Below are 15,768 nucleotides of genomic sequence, written 5' to 3'. Positions count from 1 at the left end.
ACTCATTAAGGTTAATCTTCTATAGTCATTCTTTGTCTTACTTGTCACATAATGAAAGAACTCTTTGGACTTTCCTGTGGCCCTTGGCTAGATTTTTCTCATAATCTAATTTTGCCTTCCTTCCCACAGCTGTATTTACTTTGCGATTAGATTCTGCAATATCCTAAGAACCTCCAATTCATTCACCTCTGTTCTCACATAGGTTAAAGCAGTAACCTAACTAGGGTGACCATGCTGATCACCCTAGTGAGGTTGCAGCAAGGTGAAACCTAAAGAGCATTTTCTTCTTCTGCAGCTCGTGCTTAATGATGTTACTCATCCATCTAACTCCTGCCCAATTAACCCTCCTTACCCTTAGTATACAGTTTAATACTGCTTCCTTTAGATTTACCCTTAGCTATATCCTATGCACTACTAACATGCTTACCCTGCAATGTTTTATGTCATGGCACAGATTTAAACTTCTTCCTAAGTTTGTCATAATCACCTGCCTTGTAGTTCCACAAATATCCCTTTTTGATAGAATATTCATCATGTCTTACAATTTCCCAAGTCAAGACCGCATAGTCACTTTCACCAATTGTAGGTAATGTTGTCATCTTGGTTATGGGTAGCTCTTCTGATCCTATAACCAGGTCCAATACTTTCCCTCCCCTAGTCCCCTCCATCATATGCTGCCTTAAGTAATTATCTCTTAGAAGGTGTATTCTATTTCCTTCCTGCCACATGATCTTCCTTCCTTCCAGTCTATATCACCATAGTTGAAGTTCTCCATAATAATCACTCGACCTGTACTCATTGTACTAATTTGGTGATGCATGTCTTCCAGATCATCTGTGGAACTTCCTGGTCTAATGCAACAACTGTATATTTTGTCTTACTGGCCTTAATCTCACACCAGACTACTTGAAATGAACAACCACCCTCCCACCTATCTCCTATTCATTTTGGCTGCAATTCATCCACTATCATCAGCAGTACTCCTCCTCCCATTCTATCTTCCATGAAAATACTTAACCCTTTACATTCTATCCCTATAACTACTCCCTCTGCTTTTAGCCAAGTCTCACTAATGTCTTTAATGTTTGGAGAGATTGCACTAATGCCAAAAATCCTACCTCTTGTTCCTGATACTTCTGTCATTAGTATATAGAAACTGCAGCATCCCTTTAGTCTCCCAACCTTTATTTTCTGAACTGACTACCCTATTCATTTTTTTTTTTTTTTGTTTATGAGTTAAATTTGTGACATGAAATTAATAATTATCAACACATTAGCACAAGAAGATTATTTAATATATTGCTATCATCAGTGGCTTGACAGGAAACAGTCTTTTACAAGGTAGAATACAAACAATTGATCATTCAAAATTAGAATGAGCCACATGATGTTACATCACTAATCATGATATCATTTCACTGAAGAAATGTAAACATAAGAGTGCACAATTAAATTACATGTATAAGTTCACAATGTCATACAAAAAACTTAATTTATAAAATCATATTAAAGATATCATTAGACAGATATGGTATCTAGAAGGTATTAAAAAAAAAAAAAATTGACATGGATATGCAGTCATTTCAGTTCAGGTTAGGCGTTGAAGTACTCAGCACTCTCTTTGAATAGGCGTTTGAATTTATATTGGCATCTGTGTAGAAGGCGAGTTTTAGACCAGAGAATGTTGTGGTTTGTATCTATTCCATATTATGCCAATCCAGACTTATCAGATTTGTTGTGAAGAATATAAGATTGATGTTTTTGTATTCTTTTTTTTCAATAGATCGTCCGATTTGTCCAAAGTAAGAAAGATGGCAGTCACATGGAACTTGGTATACACCAGGAAGAGACATAATAGAGCATTTATCTTTAGACGATAGGAAATAGGTGGATATTTTATTGATAGGAATATAAGTAGCTGTTTCATATTTCTTCAGAATTCTTGAAATTGGTTCTGAAATTCCGGAGATATATAGGATTGGAACTCAACATATAGATTCTTTGTTGCTTTGGTTTGGCTTGTAGGATTCGAACAGATGTTGTGTGGTCCTTTCAGAGAAACCATTTAACTTCATGTAATGTTTGATAGTAGAAAGTTCTTTCTGTAACTGCTGGGGAGTTGAACAATTAGTTCTCGCTTGTTGAATTAAACATTTAATGATTCCTGTCTTTCGAGAAGGATGATGAGTAGATTGCTTGAGAATGTGACATCCAGTGAAAGTGGGTTTTCTGTAAACAGATGTATTTAAATTACCTGATAGTGAGCAGAAGAGAAGGATGTCTAGAAAGGATAATTTGTTATCTTTTTCACTTTCCATGGTGAACTTGATCTTCTTCTTCTTGAGTATTCTGCAATTGAGCAGGTTCTTCTTTTAGTAGCAGAAACTTTCCTTCCACTCTCTTCTGTTTTGAGCCTTCTCTTTCAAGGTTGTGTACATGTCTCCATTCAGCATTGTTTTCCTTACTCTTCCTCTTTGTCTTTTTCCATCTATTTTTCCTTCGATGGCATCTCTGATGATTCCATTCCCTCTCAGAATATGTCCGATCCAGTTTCCCTTGCTTCTTTTTATCCTCCATAATAGTATTCTTTCTTCTTCTACTCTTTTTAAGACCTCTTCATTCATTATTTTATCTGTCCATTTGATTTTTTCCATCCTTCTCCAAATTCACATCAAAGGTTTCCAAAATCTTAATTTCTTCTTTCTTCAGTGTCCAAGTTTCAGCTCCATGGAGGGCAACACTCCACACATAACATTTTATTAGTCTTTTCTTTAGGTTTCTATCCATTTTACTTCTGAATAAATTCCATTTTCTATTAAAGGCATCTCTTCCCATCACTATTCTTGCTTTTACATCTTCCATCACTGCTAATAACACTTCCTAGATATTTAAATCTCTTTACTTGATTCAATTTTTCCCCATTTATTCTGATATCCATATTTGCCTCTTTCCTTGCTATTTTCATTACGTTTGTTTTTCTGATATTAATTTTCAGTCCATGATTGATACAGGATTCCAGTAATCTGTTCAACTGATGTTGAGGTCCTGTTTCAGTATTTGACAATAATGCCTTGTCATCTGAATATATTATTGCAAATATCTGCCTACCTCCAATCTTTATTCTTTATTCCGAATTCTCCAGTGCTTCTTTTAACATTGCTTCGGAATATATGTTAAACAAAATTGGTGACAGAGAACAGCCTTGTCTTACTCCTCGTCCAATGATGCCTGGTTCTGTTGTACCATATATGTCTCTCACCATGGCAGTTTGTTCACCATATATAATGAAATGATTAGCCTTCTGTCTTTCCAGTCTATACCAATCTTTTCCATTACTTCCATCTTATTCCATTTTACAAAGTCAAAAGCGTTTTCAAAATCTGTATAACAGATATTAATGGTGCAGCTGGAAACTAAATAAATTTTCCAAATTCGGTTGAGAATAACACCAGTAGGTCAGACAAAGAGATTGGCTCCAGCCAGAGGCGATTTCTTTGTTCTGTAAGTTTTGCACACTTGAGCTTTATTATTTTCAGCCATAAATCAGAAGTATAGTAAAGGGTAAGAAGAAAGGTTTAAATGAGATAACTATAGTTTTTACAAAGGCGCAGAAGACAGGATATATTTTAAGATTTGATAACATATTTTAATAAGATAATAATAAAATAGAAACATTTTAACAATGGTGCAGCCGACAGGATGTGTTTGATTGCTTTAATTAAGATTTCTCAGTCGAACACAGTGAGTTGGTATTGAATTCATGTCAGTCAATCAGGTTACTTATTAAGATCAATTGAAAGTTTGTGATAAATTTGAGAAATCTTACTGTAAACTAAGGTGCAAGTATGTCTCTCCCATCGAGCTCCAAAATAAATGATTCGGAGTTTTTCCAAACAATTATTCCTGGGCAAGTATTCCCACAATTCTCGGGGGGGGGAAGAGACCAATGATGTGATCATGTTTTTCGACTATGAAGAACTGAGAAGGATTGGCCGATGGTCAAACTTCCAACTTCTTGTACTGCTACGCAGTAAGTTGGTAGGAAAGGCCAAAACCTATTTTTATTCATCGCCAATCTTGAAGGAGACCCTAGACTACTGTGAGTTTAAGGAGATCCTGATCTCACAGTTCTCCAAAGTAAAGAATGTAAGACCAAACCTCTGGAAGCTCCAGAAGATAGTACAAGAGGATAGGGAGAGTGTATCTGACTTCCATAACAGATTATTGACTCTCTCTTGAATACCTTGAACGTCTCCAGTGAAAACAAACATCACTTGGACTGGGCAGTCTTCCAACATTTCAGGATAGATTTGAGGCAAGAGTTAGGAGAAACAGCATTTGGAAAGGGCATAACCAATTTAGCAGTGTTATATAAACTTTAAGGCTCCTTAAGGATATTGACAAATGAAAGTTAAAATATTTTGGGCACATTGAAAGGATGGAAGGAGGACTGCTCAGAACAGTAATAGAAGGTAAAGTTTCTGGAAAAAGAGGAAGGGGTAGACCATCAATGAGATGGATGGATGGTGTGTGTGTGTGTGGAGCAACAAATCTTCAGAGAGTTGAAGTCTCCAGAAAAGCAGACAACAGGACTACATGGCGAGGCCTGGTGTGACACATTACTGAGCATCGGAGTGACCATACGGCAAATGTGTACCCACTTTCTACTCTATCTATATGTTCACTTCCAGTGAACATATAGATAGAGTAGAAAATGGGTACACATTGTGAAAGTGGGTACAGTGAGGTATGGGAGTGACCATACGGCGTCTACAAGCATCAAAGGTAAAAAAATATTTAATTTAATTTTAATCATGACTACAGGCAGTCAGGTCTGGCACACGATGCATTGAAGATGCACACAGAATCATATGGGGCAGGGGTGGAGTTTCATCAAGTTCAAAAGTAAAAGACTTTTCCTAGAATCTGCAGCTGTCATTAAAAAAACAGCTTAATTTAAATCGATGGATGTGTTAAACTTTCCAAAATATTGGAAACAGTAGACTTATGCACACTGGTTTCTTAGGCATCTCTAGTTGCAACATAAGTGCTCTTCTAGTGAGGATTCTAGATTTTGGTCTGCCAAGTTTTTTGTCTTACTTTGCGTGTTGCTTATATCTATGAATTTATATGTGCTATTCTAATTTTCTAATTCTAAAAGTTGAATTTTAGTTTAAATTTTAGCTGTTTTTTTAAGACATTTCTTATCAACTATATATATATATATATATAGTCATTTTTATATACTATATTTCAGGACTGTTCATCTTATGCCCTTCAAGAAATTTTACAGATCTATGGTTGTACAGATACTAGCGATTCAAGTAGTTCTGGCTCTCACCTTTGGAACAGGTTTCCTGTAGATGTTCAAGAAGTTCTTTTGCCATTACTTCATTCTAGGTGGGGAATTATTTAAAAAAAAACTTCATAATAAATGAATATAGGTTTATAAACTCATTTTTTTCATTATTGAGTTTATAGATCTATATTTTGCATTAATGCTGGAGATCTTTTCAAAATTCTGTTTTTTTTAAAGATATAAATATGTGAAATCTTTAGTTAGTAAATCTTTAGAAAATAGTTTTTTGTTATGCTCATTCAAAGTTTTCGTTAAATGTACATCAACAAACCATTCAATCATTGGAGATTATGGTTGTGTTTGCATTGATTTCTGGACAAAGAAAACATTTGTATTTGTTGTTATCAAGGTAAGCGTTTTGAGCATTTGAATATTTCTTACATTAGTTATGGTAAATGACCTCTGGTCAGTACCATATTCACCACAATATTCACATGCATGCACTCATGCATATGCACACACACAGAGTGAAATTTTAATTTTGATGTTCATAATGAATAAGTTATTAGACCACTTCAATAATCAATACTTCAATATGAGATTTACTGCTGAATAAGAGTCAGATGGGTGTCTCCTTTTCTTGGTTTTAAAACTTGACCATTTCTCTAGAAAACTAAAAACTCTATCTATAGAAACCCATACTAACAGATATCTTCATCTCTCTTCACACTGTTATAAACATGAAAAAGTAGGCACTGTTCATCACTAAGCGCTTAGATTGCTGTCATATTTATGATGAGGTTGAATTAACTACAGAATTCTATTTTGTCTCTCTATATATTAAAAAAAAAAAAAAAACCTCTACAAAATGATCATGATCTCCCCCCCCCCCCCGACACACACTCTTGGTGTACTCCAGACAATGTGGAAGTTGAAGATTTTACTTCCTTCTTTCTTGCATTGGCTCTTATTCAGAGAAGTTAACCAGAATTATTACGGAGTGTAAAATAAAAACATCATTTCCCTCTACCATTAGACTACAAAGGAATACAGTTTTTCCTTTGTTCTGTTTATTCTAATCACAGTCCTCTGAAATATCTTAAAGTTTATTTCCTCTCATGTGACTGCAGAATTTCAGATGAAAAAAGCCTCTTCAGCAGTGCAGTTCAACAAAGAGTGTATCACAGACATAGAATGGTATCTTCAGCTAGCCTGCATAATGCCCTAACAGAGGGTCACCAAGTTCTTTGAAATACATCTGAAATCTTATGCTGCTTCATCGTCCAAATCCTAAAGACAAATACTATTTTTTCTGAAAATTACAAATACAAATTTAGATTAATCGGCTTGTTGCAATTTGTATAACTGATGAATCCACTTTCGAGTAGAAAGTGGATACAAATCCAAATATTTGAATCGTGTGCAAAGGGATCACATGGTAGTACTCAACAGGATAAAAGGCAAAAGGCTGTGCAAAGCAAATTGTATTTGAAGGAAGCTTTTTTCATTAGGAATAAGGTTGCAAACTTGGATGTCTTGTAATGTCTCAAAGACATCACTAGATAATTTCATGCAGGAAAGAATTACTGGAAAGCTAGAAGAAGGCTGCAGAATTACTGATATTGTTTGAGAGTTTGCAGCACATAGCATTGTATCTATGCCCTAGGCTCAGGGCAGCATTTCAAACAGTAGAATGTGTTCCAGACATTTGCCAAGAGTCTAACTCTGCCACGTAGCATGTGAAGACAGATTTTTGGTTAACAGCAAAACATAATCAATGCACCATGGAAGATCAGCTTGCAAGTCGGCTCAATTCAAGCACAGGCTCAATTCAATGCATCCCTTTATTCACAGCATGTCATAGGGCACGTTTTCAGTGATGATGTATCCATAAAAATTGGACAAGACATTAATGGGCTAATGTGCTCTTTACAGATGAGAGTCGTTTTAGTCTTTCCTCCAATTCTAGATGCTTGATCTGGCATGAAAGTGGTACTGCTTACATTCGTGAGAATGTTCTTCAGAGAGATAGATAGATATGGCAATGCTAGGATCATGGTGTGGGAAGGCATTATGCTTAATGGATGCACTGAGCTGCATGTGGTCTGGGAAAAGAGGGACTATGACTAGTGAATGATATTGCGCTGAAGTTCTTCAACGTCATCTTCGATTGTTACATGGTGCTGTAGGTGAAGAATTCATTTTTATGGATGACACAATGCCGCACTACTTCATGTGAGCAGTGCAAATATTTCTGGAAACCATGGATATTAATCAAATTGAGTGGCCAGCATTCTCTCCTCATCTCAGCCCCATAGAACATGTTTAGGAGATACAATAGTAATTTTTTCAATTACTGCTTGAAATTGCCCTCCAGAAAATGCTGCCTTATCCTTGCTCTGAAGGAGAAGTGGGCCAGTTTGTCTCAATAACTCCTGAATTACTTGGTGCTAAGTATGGTACAATATTGTGAGCGTTGCAGTGCAGTTTGGGATTGGCATATTCCATACTGAAATGTCTCTCTGCATAGTTTCTGTAAGCACTGTACATTAATTCCTTAACTGCATCCTTAGGAAATCTGTAACATTTGCTAAAAATGCAAAAAAAATAGGTGTCGCATTTTATTATTGAGTTACTCTGGATTAGAGAAAGTTGTTAGAAGTTTTTTCACTTGGTTATACTATAAATTAAGGCAAGTGATGTGAAGTCTTAGCTGCCTTATACGAGTTGTTCTAGTCCTAAAAATACTTCAGGCACAAACTTTGTTTGCTTACACTTGGATAAAGGATTAAACCAAGTATATAATTTCTTTATATCTTTAATATATAGAAGCAGTGATGGAAAAGAAGGAAGCATATCATAAGTTCCTGGCAAGCAATTAAGCTTGTGATCTGAGAGACTCTCCATTTACATTGCTCTTATTATTATACAGATAATAATATCTGTATAATAATCCAATGCAACTTTCATTTAGTAGAAAGTGAGTAAATTACTAAGACATGACCTGCCTTTTGCAAAGCCATTCTCTCGCCCATAAAGCATCGTATCTTATCAACCCTTTCCTGAATTTTGTCTTTGACTAACTTCTACAATATCTTAACCACTACTCTTGAGATGGTAAATGGTCTGTAATTTGCTATCTCTTTCTTGGAATCTCCTTGATATAATGAGATTATTTTGACATATTTCTACTACCAAAGTCATCTCCATCACATGCTGTTTCTATTAATTCTCTTTTACACACGCACGCATGTGTGTGTAAAAGAGAATTAATAGAAACAGCATGTGATGGAGATGACTTTGGTAGTAGAAATATGTCAAAATAATCTCATACGTACGTATGAGATTATTTTTTTACATACATACGTACGTACATACATATGTATAAATGTGTGTGTGTAATATCTCTGTGTGAGATATTACACACACACACACACACACACACACACACATGTACGTACGTATGTACGTACGTTATGGAAGATTGTTTTAGATTTTAGTATGCATATAAAATTAAAAAAAAAAGTAATCAATTACTTTTACTTAGGTATATTTTGTCTACAAGCAGTAAACCCATCTGTTTTCCCAGACCAATTTATAGCAGTTCAATGGGAAATACTTTTAAAGATTGGGTCACCACATGGATATCTGACTTATTGAATAAGGTGAGATTAAGTTCTTATATGAAAGTAGATTTTAGCAGAATATCATATGTTGAATCGCTTGATGTTGTTTCTTTAACAAATGAGTGATCTCATAACAGTTCATAACTGATTACTCATAACATCTTATAACTGATCAGATAACAGTTTTAATAATCACTCAACTTCCTGTTTCCTTTGAGGACATACAAATAATAAGAAACTAATAGCATCATGTTACAGAGATATTTCCAAAGTTCTTATTTCTTGCATGATGTATATTCATTGATTCCATGACAATAAATGCAGTGAAGTATTATTGAAACTTGAGATCTTACTTATTTATTAAATTATATAACATTGACTGAAACCTCTGGGGTTCTGTTAAAAATAGCTATGAAGCTGCTGGATAAGAGCATATTATAAATAATTGGTGTAATAAAGTTTATTTTTCAAAGTACTATGAAAAAGAATTGAAGACATTTGCATTCTAATAATCATAAGTTAAACATATTCATATCAAGGTATGCACATATCACAGCTTTTTTTTTTTTTTTTTTTTTTACTGGGACAGCCACTTGTGTTTGAATTGTTTCACTGTTTATTTAATTGTAAATCATCATGCTGAATTTTTTCATTTATTAATTTTTTTTTTCTATGTGACTCCCTCCCACAAAAGCCCATAGTATTTTGTACCGTGGGTGGGTTTAAGAATTTTTTTCCCTCTATTTTTATTGATTTTATATATATATATATATATATTTGGATTTTTTATTTACCATGTCGAGAAATCCTGCTCTAGAGACCAAACATAGAACTTTTTGAAGCCACTTCAATCCTCTGATAAGCGGTGCAGTGGCTTAGCAATGAAATCTCACCTAAAGATGTTCACAAAAATCCATGCCCACATGGGATTCGAACTCACAGCCTGTTGGTTGGAGAGTAGATACACTAACCACTCAACCAATCAGGCCAGCAGCGTTCAATTTTTATTATTATTTTTTTTTCAATCTTTTTTCCCCTTACATTCACTATAGTAAACCATGTACTATTTATCTGGTTGAAGGGATTTGTTATATTGAATATCTACTGTACCACTACAAAAATGAAAATACTTAAAAAAAGTAGGATTTCCTACCTACTTAAAAAAAAAGTAGGTAGGAAATCCTACCTACTTTTTTTTATTTGCTGTTTGTTCATTTATTGGTCACATTTGTTACATTTCTGATATTTTACAATTTTGTTTTTCCCCGAGTAAGATATTCCAGCAATCCATATTCTAGATACTAAATATGGAAATGTTTCATGCCATGTCATACCTTCAATAACTAAGGTGATCTCATGAGGATGAAATTCTGCTTCTACTTAAGCATATTCACCACCATATGTGGCATAGTGAATCAAACCCACAACATGTTGGTTGGAGAACAGAAACATCCACTTTATCAACTCAGCTGTCATTGTTGACTGTTCCACTATAGCAAACTTAAAATGATAGTTTATTATAGTAGAAAATTTGTCAAAGTGCATTTCTTTAAAAATAGTTGTGAAATCATGAGATTTTTCCTAGGACTCTTTGATATTTTGTTATTGGCAGTAAATTTACTAAAACAGCGTTGTCTCTTTAGTGAGAGCTGATTGTATTTAAAAATATTTTCCTGGACTATTCTTCTTTCATTTGAACAAAGCAAATTGCAAATCAACACAAATTTCCAGAGAAATGAGCAAAATAGAGGAATCTAGGTTCTGCAGTAAGGGCATCTGAACTGCCTGTTATATCATCTCTGCTAAATGTGGCAGTAAAGAGCACAATAATAAATCTTACCATGAAAGAAAGCCTAAATGCATAAAACTGCAAAGGAGAATATGCAGCCTACTTCCAATAGTAGAGGGATATAAAAAGTGATAAAACAGTAGAGGAAGCTACCAATACATTAACTATTGCAGGATACAGAACCTGTGACCTTTTGAGGTATTCAGTGTGACCTTTTTTGCATATTTTGCCAATTATGTATCTTCATAATTTACAAATTATGCATTCTCAGACAGTGTTGTATTTTAATTATTGTATTTGAAAAATCGCTATTTTTCAAGTATCAAGAAACTAATGTGTATGAGGTGGAAGTACTACAGCTGTTGCACAAACTGAATAAGAATTCTGCAATAGAAACTGATGGGATATCGGCATAGGTGCTAAAGGAGTGTTCAGCTGAACTGACTATTCCTTTGACCTGGCTATAATATGATTCTCAGAACAGAGAAGATTCCAAGGGAGTGGAAAGAATATACACTAATGTATTCAACTATGGTTGTATGGTAAATAAAAATCAAGTATGGTAATGTATGGTGTTGATGTATTTAACTATCGACCAATCATTATCTCAGGAATGGTGGTGAAGATTTTAGAAAAGTTGGTAAGGGTTCACATTCAGAATTGGGTTGACAGAAAATCTCTATTTTGCAATGAACATCATAGTTTTATTAAGGGAAGGTCACGTTTTAGCAACTTGCCCACATTCTGTAATAATGTTACCACAGAGTTAGACAAGGAGAATGGATACATCATGATATTTTTGGATTTTGCTAAGGCTTTTAACAGAATACGGCATGGAAGACCATTGCATAAATTGGAGAATATGGGATTGGATTATAAAGTATTGGCATGAATAAGAGGATGGCTTACTGATAGATATCCAAAAGTCATATATGGGGGTGGGAATCTGCAAGATTTAAGGTAACTAGTGATGTGCCTCAAGGATCAGTCCTTGGTCCATTGTTATTTAGTTTGTATATATTAATGACATTGGGAAGGATATGACATGTGATATACAGCTGTTTGCTGATGATGATGATGTGCAGAGATAAGTAGGGTAATCAGGAGTGCTGCTGATATATAGTACTTGTAGAATGATTTGAATAGACTGAGATTGTGGGCATGTGAAAATGACTATCAGTTCAGTATTAATAAATGTAAGATCATGCACTTTGGTGTGATTAGATATCGAGTGTCGTATTATATTGTTGGGATTATAATCAGGCTAGGCATCTTGAAGTTTTAATAGACAGAAAGTTGAAATGCAAGGGTTGATTGCAAATACAAGAAGGAGAATAATTGCATTGCCAAAACAAACCTTGACATGTAAATATAAGAATGTCCTTTCGCCTCTTTACAAGGCCTTGATAAGAATACACGTGGACTATTGCACACTGGTCTGGTTTCTGTGATGATTTTGATGCATTGGAGAGAGTGCGAAGAGGAGTGTCAAAAATGATATTAGGATTGTGCCATACTGATTTTGCAAGACAGATCGAGAATTTGTTGGCTGCAGACACTAGCAAACAAAAGAACGAGAAGTAATATGATTGAGACTTACAAACTTCTGAAAGAGTTATACAGAATTTCTGTAGATGAAATTCTTAATTTTATGGAGGGTGGGGAAAGGATGCAAGGGCATCCTTGGAAGTTGAGAATGAATGCTGTCAAGAAGGAGGTGAGGGTTAGAATTTTTTCTTTAGAGTGATATGTGATTGGAATGGATTGCTGTTGTGTGTGTGTGTGTGTGTGTGTGTGTGTGTGTGTGCAAGTAGCATATGCAAGAACAGGTATGATAGCTGGTACAAATAGTATGGCCTCCCTTGATAAATTCCTGACTCTCTGAAGGTCTCTCTTGATAATAATAATGAGCACAGTATTAAAAAAAATGAACTGCTCTTATGGATATATCCATTGTTCTATGGCTGCATGTCATCCTTATGCATTGTTCAGTGGTTAGTGCACTCTCATATTATATTAATTTGTCTTCTGGAGTCCATTACAAGCACTCAGTGCAACATCAGTTTTTTCATTTCTTTTTTTCAAAAAAAAAAAAAAAACAGTTTAGTTTTGCATGTGTTGCTATATTGTGATGTTGTTGTATGCATAGTTATTTTGTAACAAGCTGAACAAATAGAAGTTTTTGTTTAATTCATTTATTCATTGCTTAAAATTTTATTTGATATCCCATATATGCCAAAAAATACCAAGAAAATAAAATTAAGGAAGAGAATAAAGTATTTAATGACGATTTGTATTTCATTCCCCTCTATTATAAATTCATTTAAATTGTGAGAAGCCATCACTTTTGTTTTGCTGAGATTTAAATTAATCCCAGCTTTGTTATTTTCCATCTTAGCCAATAGAATCAACCGCTCCAGATTTTCCTTAATTTCCGCTATGCGGGTTGTATCATCTGCATATCTTAAATTATTTATTTTTCTGCCACCAATCTTAATTCCAGCTGGATTTTGCTAAATCGTCTATTCGCATAACATATTCACTATAAATATTTAAAAAGTAGGGTGACAGTATACAACCCTGCCGCACCTTTTTTATCCACCCAGACACTGTCTGTTTCTCCAAAGACTGTTTTTACTGAAGCTTCTTGGTTGTCATACCGCTCTCTTATCAAGAGAAGTAGATGTTCGGGTATTCCCATTAATCACATTACAATCCGTAGTCTATTGTGATCCATGCAATCAAAAGCTTTCTTATAATCAATAAAACAGATGAACACTTCCTTCTGAAATTGTCTTGCTCTTTCATCTCATGTTTGCTATTTGGTCTCTAGTTCCTCTACCTCTCCTGAAGCCTGCATGTTCTTGTGGCATTTCTCTATTCACATATGGCTCCAACCTTTGTTGGATCACTTTCAGCATAACTTTACTTGCATGTGAAATTGAAGTTATGGTTCTATAATTCTCACAATTTCTGGGATTTAATTTTTTTGGAATTGAATGAATACTGACGTTTTCCTATCTCTAAGCCAGTATATTTTCTTCCAAATCCATTGACAAATTTTAGCCAATATATTCACTACTTCATCTTCAGCTGCTCTCAATAATTTCACTGACACACTATCAGCTCCAGGAATAAGGCATTTAAAATTAGTCATTAAGTTATGTACCACTTAGTTAAATAATTTAACATTAAGCTTATGTTCCTAGAATATAATAAAATGAAGTGTTTTATTACTGTTGATATGTTTAGTTTTAGAACTCCATTCTTGAACTATTAATTTTTTTTGTAAATAAATAAAACACTTGAGAGTTTTAATAGATATTTAATGTCTGATATTGATTTTCATAATGTTAGCAAAATTTATTATATGTGAAGTGTGCAGCCTTATGAGGAATCTGTGAAGTGATATGCAGCCTTTTAACCTAAAGATTCCCCATCCTTGATCTAGTATGAAGTCTTCTTATTTGAAAAAATTGATTACAGCAAGGAAAAGATCAAAAAGGGACAAACCTATATGGCTGTCTTATCCATCTCATTATGTATGATCTGGCTAAACAAAAAATATAGTGTAAAAATAAAATAAATAATGGCTTTGAAAAATTGATACATATGTATTCATGGAGTAAATAAAAGGAAAAGAAAACATCTCTCACAGACATGGCACATGATATATGATATGCATTTTTCCTAAGACAAATAAGTTGGATGTTAGCCTTTCCAAACTCAGAAAGAAGACACACAAACATAAATCCTCGTACTCTCAGAAATTAGTTAAATATATACAAATTCAAAAGAATAGTAAATTCTTACAATAGGAGTATCATGGATTGTACAAAATATCGATGATGTCAAGGTCCTTCTGCAAAAACATTAACCTATCTGTTTGTCTCCACAGGATATATACTTAAACCTTAATGATAACCCAGTTTTCAGCATTTTATTTTTATTAATAATGACCAAACTGGAGATGGACCTTCTTGATATCATTGATATGTATTTTTGTACAATTCATGATACTCCCATTGTAAGAATTTACTGTATTCAGTGGGCTAACTTCCTGCAATGAGAAATATTTACTCATACAACTTAAGTAACAGTGGCCTTCTAACAAACACACAAATGCAATATGTGATTTCATATTCTTAAGTTAGTTGCTTAAATTCAACATCAACTTTAGACAATTTCTAATTATTTACCTCCGCACTAGCTATAGAATTTTTTGAGGTTCTAAAGTCCTAGTTAACAAATTTCATTTAACACAAAACATGTTAGTTACCTTAAATATGTATACACAGTGAAGTGCAGTTCACGAAGCGGGAGAAACTCCATAGTACAAGCATAGTGGTACAAACACAAATATTCTCAGCCTATTAGCACACTGATTTGTCTAGCAGGATGCACAATTCTTCATTAGCTTTGAGACATAAGAGTCTGGATTATTCCCAGTAAGCTTATTTCTTAGTCATCTGTACTCTTAATTTGAGGATTTCAAATAGTTCCAACCATGAATTGTTCTGCAGCTTTTGATTTCTTTAGAGAAATTAAACTTCAAGTACGGTTTCTCTGCTGACAAATAGTTGTGTCTATTTTTTTTTTTTTTTTTTTGAATAAACTTGAGGATAGGTGTTTGCTATGGGTTTTAGGTAGTGGTCTCATCTGGATAGATGCATCCTTGAGCAAAATTTTCTGAACAGTATCCTCCTTGGGTAGACCTTGAGAAAGGAAGTGTAGGGGAGACTCTCCCCCCCCCCCCCCCCCCCGAAGTTGTGATGTTATTGGCTAAGAACCTACCATAAACCTCTTTTATTAGGAGCTGTTCTTACTAGTGATATTGATTTGAACTTTGTTACTTGGATGTGGGAATTTCCATGCAGAGAAATCTTTCTTCTCATACTTCTCAAAATCTTTTCGCTGATTGCTCTAGCAAAAACTCACATAATTTCTTTATTCTTTTTAGCTAATCCTGAGCTACCAGTTATCAGTCACTTTTTTGTGTAGATGCATTAGGCACTTTGCCTCTGGCTTCTTGTTAGGTTGTTACTACACAATGA

At 34.4% G+C, this 15,768-nt stretch overlaps 1 protein-coding gene across 1 annotated transcript in view; it reads left to right on the top strand.

Annotated features, from left to right (window-relative positions):
* The window catches only part of LOC150101877 (serine/threonine-protein kinase ATR-like), an 860,597-nt gene that overhangs the window by 521,488 nt on the left and 323,341 nt on the right, over window positions 1-15,768 (top strand). The window contains exons 33-34 of the mRNA XM_090399924.1: window positions 5,258-5,400; window positions 8,847-8,964. Of these exons, the coding sequence (XP_090256050.1) occupies window positions 5,258-5,400; window positions 8,847-8,964 (261 nt within the window). The remainder of the gene's footprint in view (window positions 1-5,257; window positions 5,401-8,846; window positions 8,965-15,768) is intronic.

This window comes from Typopeltis vanoorti, chromosome 11 (genome assembly GCF_054136105.1).
Source record: "Typopeltis vanoorti isolate ZY-2024b chromosome 11, IOZ_Tvanoo_1.0, whole genome shotgun sequence".
Taxonomy (NCBI): domain Eukaryota; kingdom Metazoa; phylum Arthropoda; class Arachnida; order Uropygi; family Thelyphonidae; genus Typopeltis; species Typopeltis vanoorti.
Note: the sequence above shows the minus strand (reverse complement) of the source record. Positions and strands in the feature narration are given on the sequence as shown.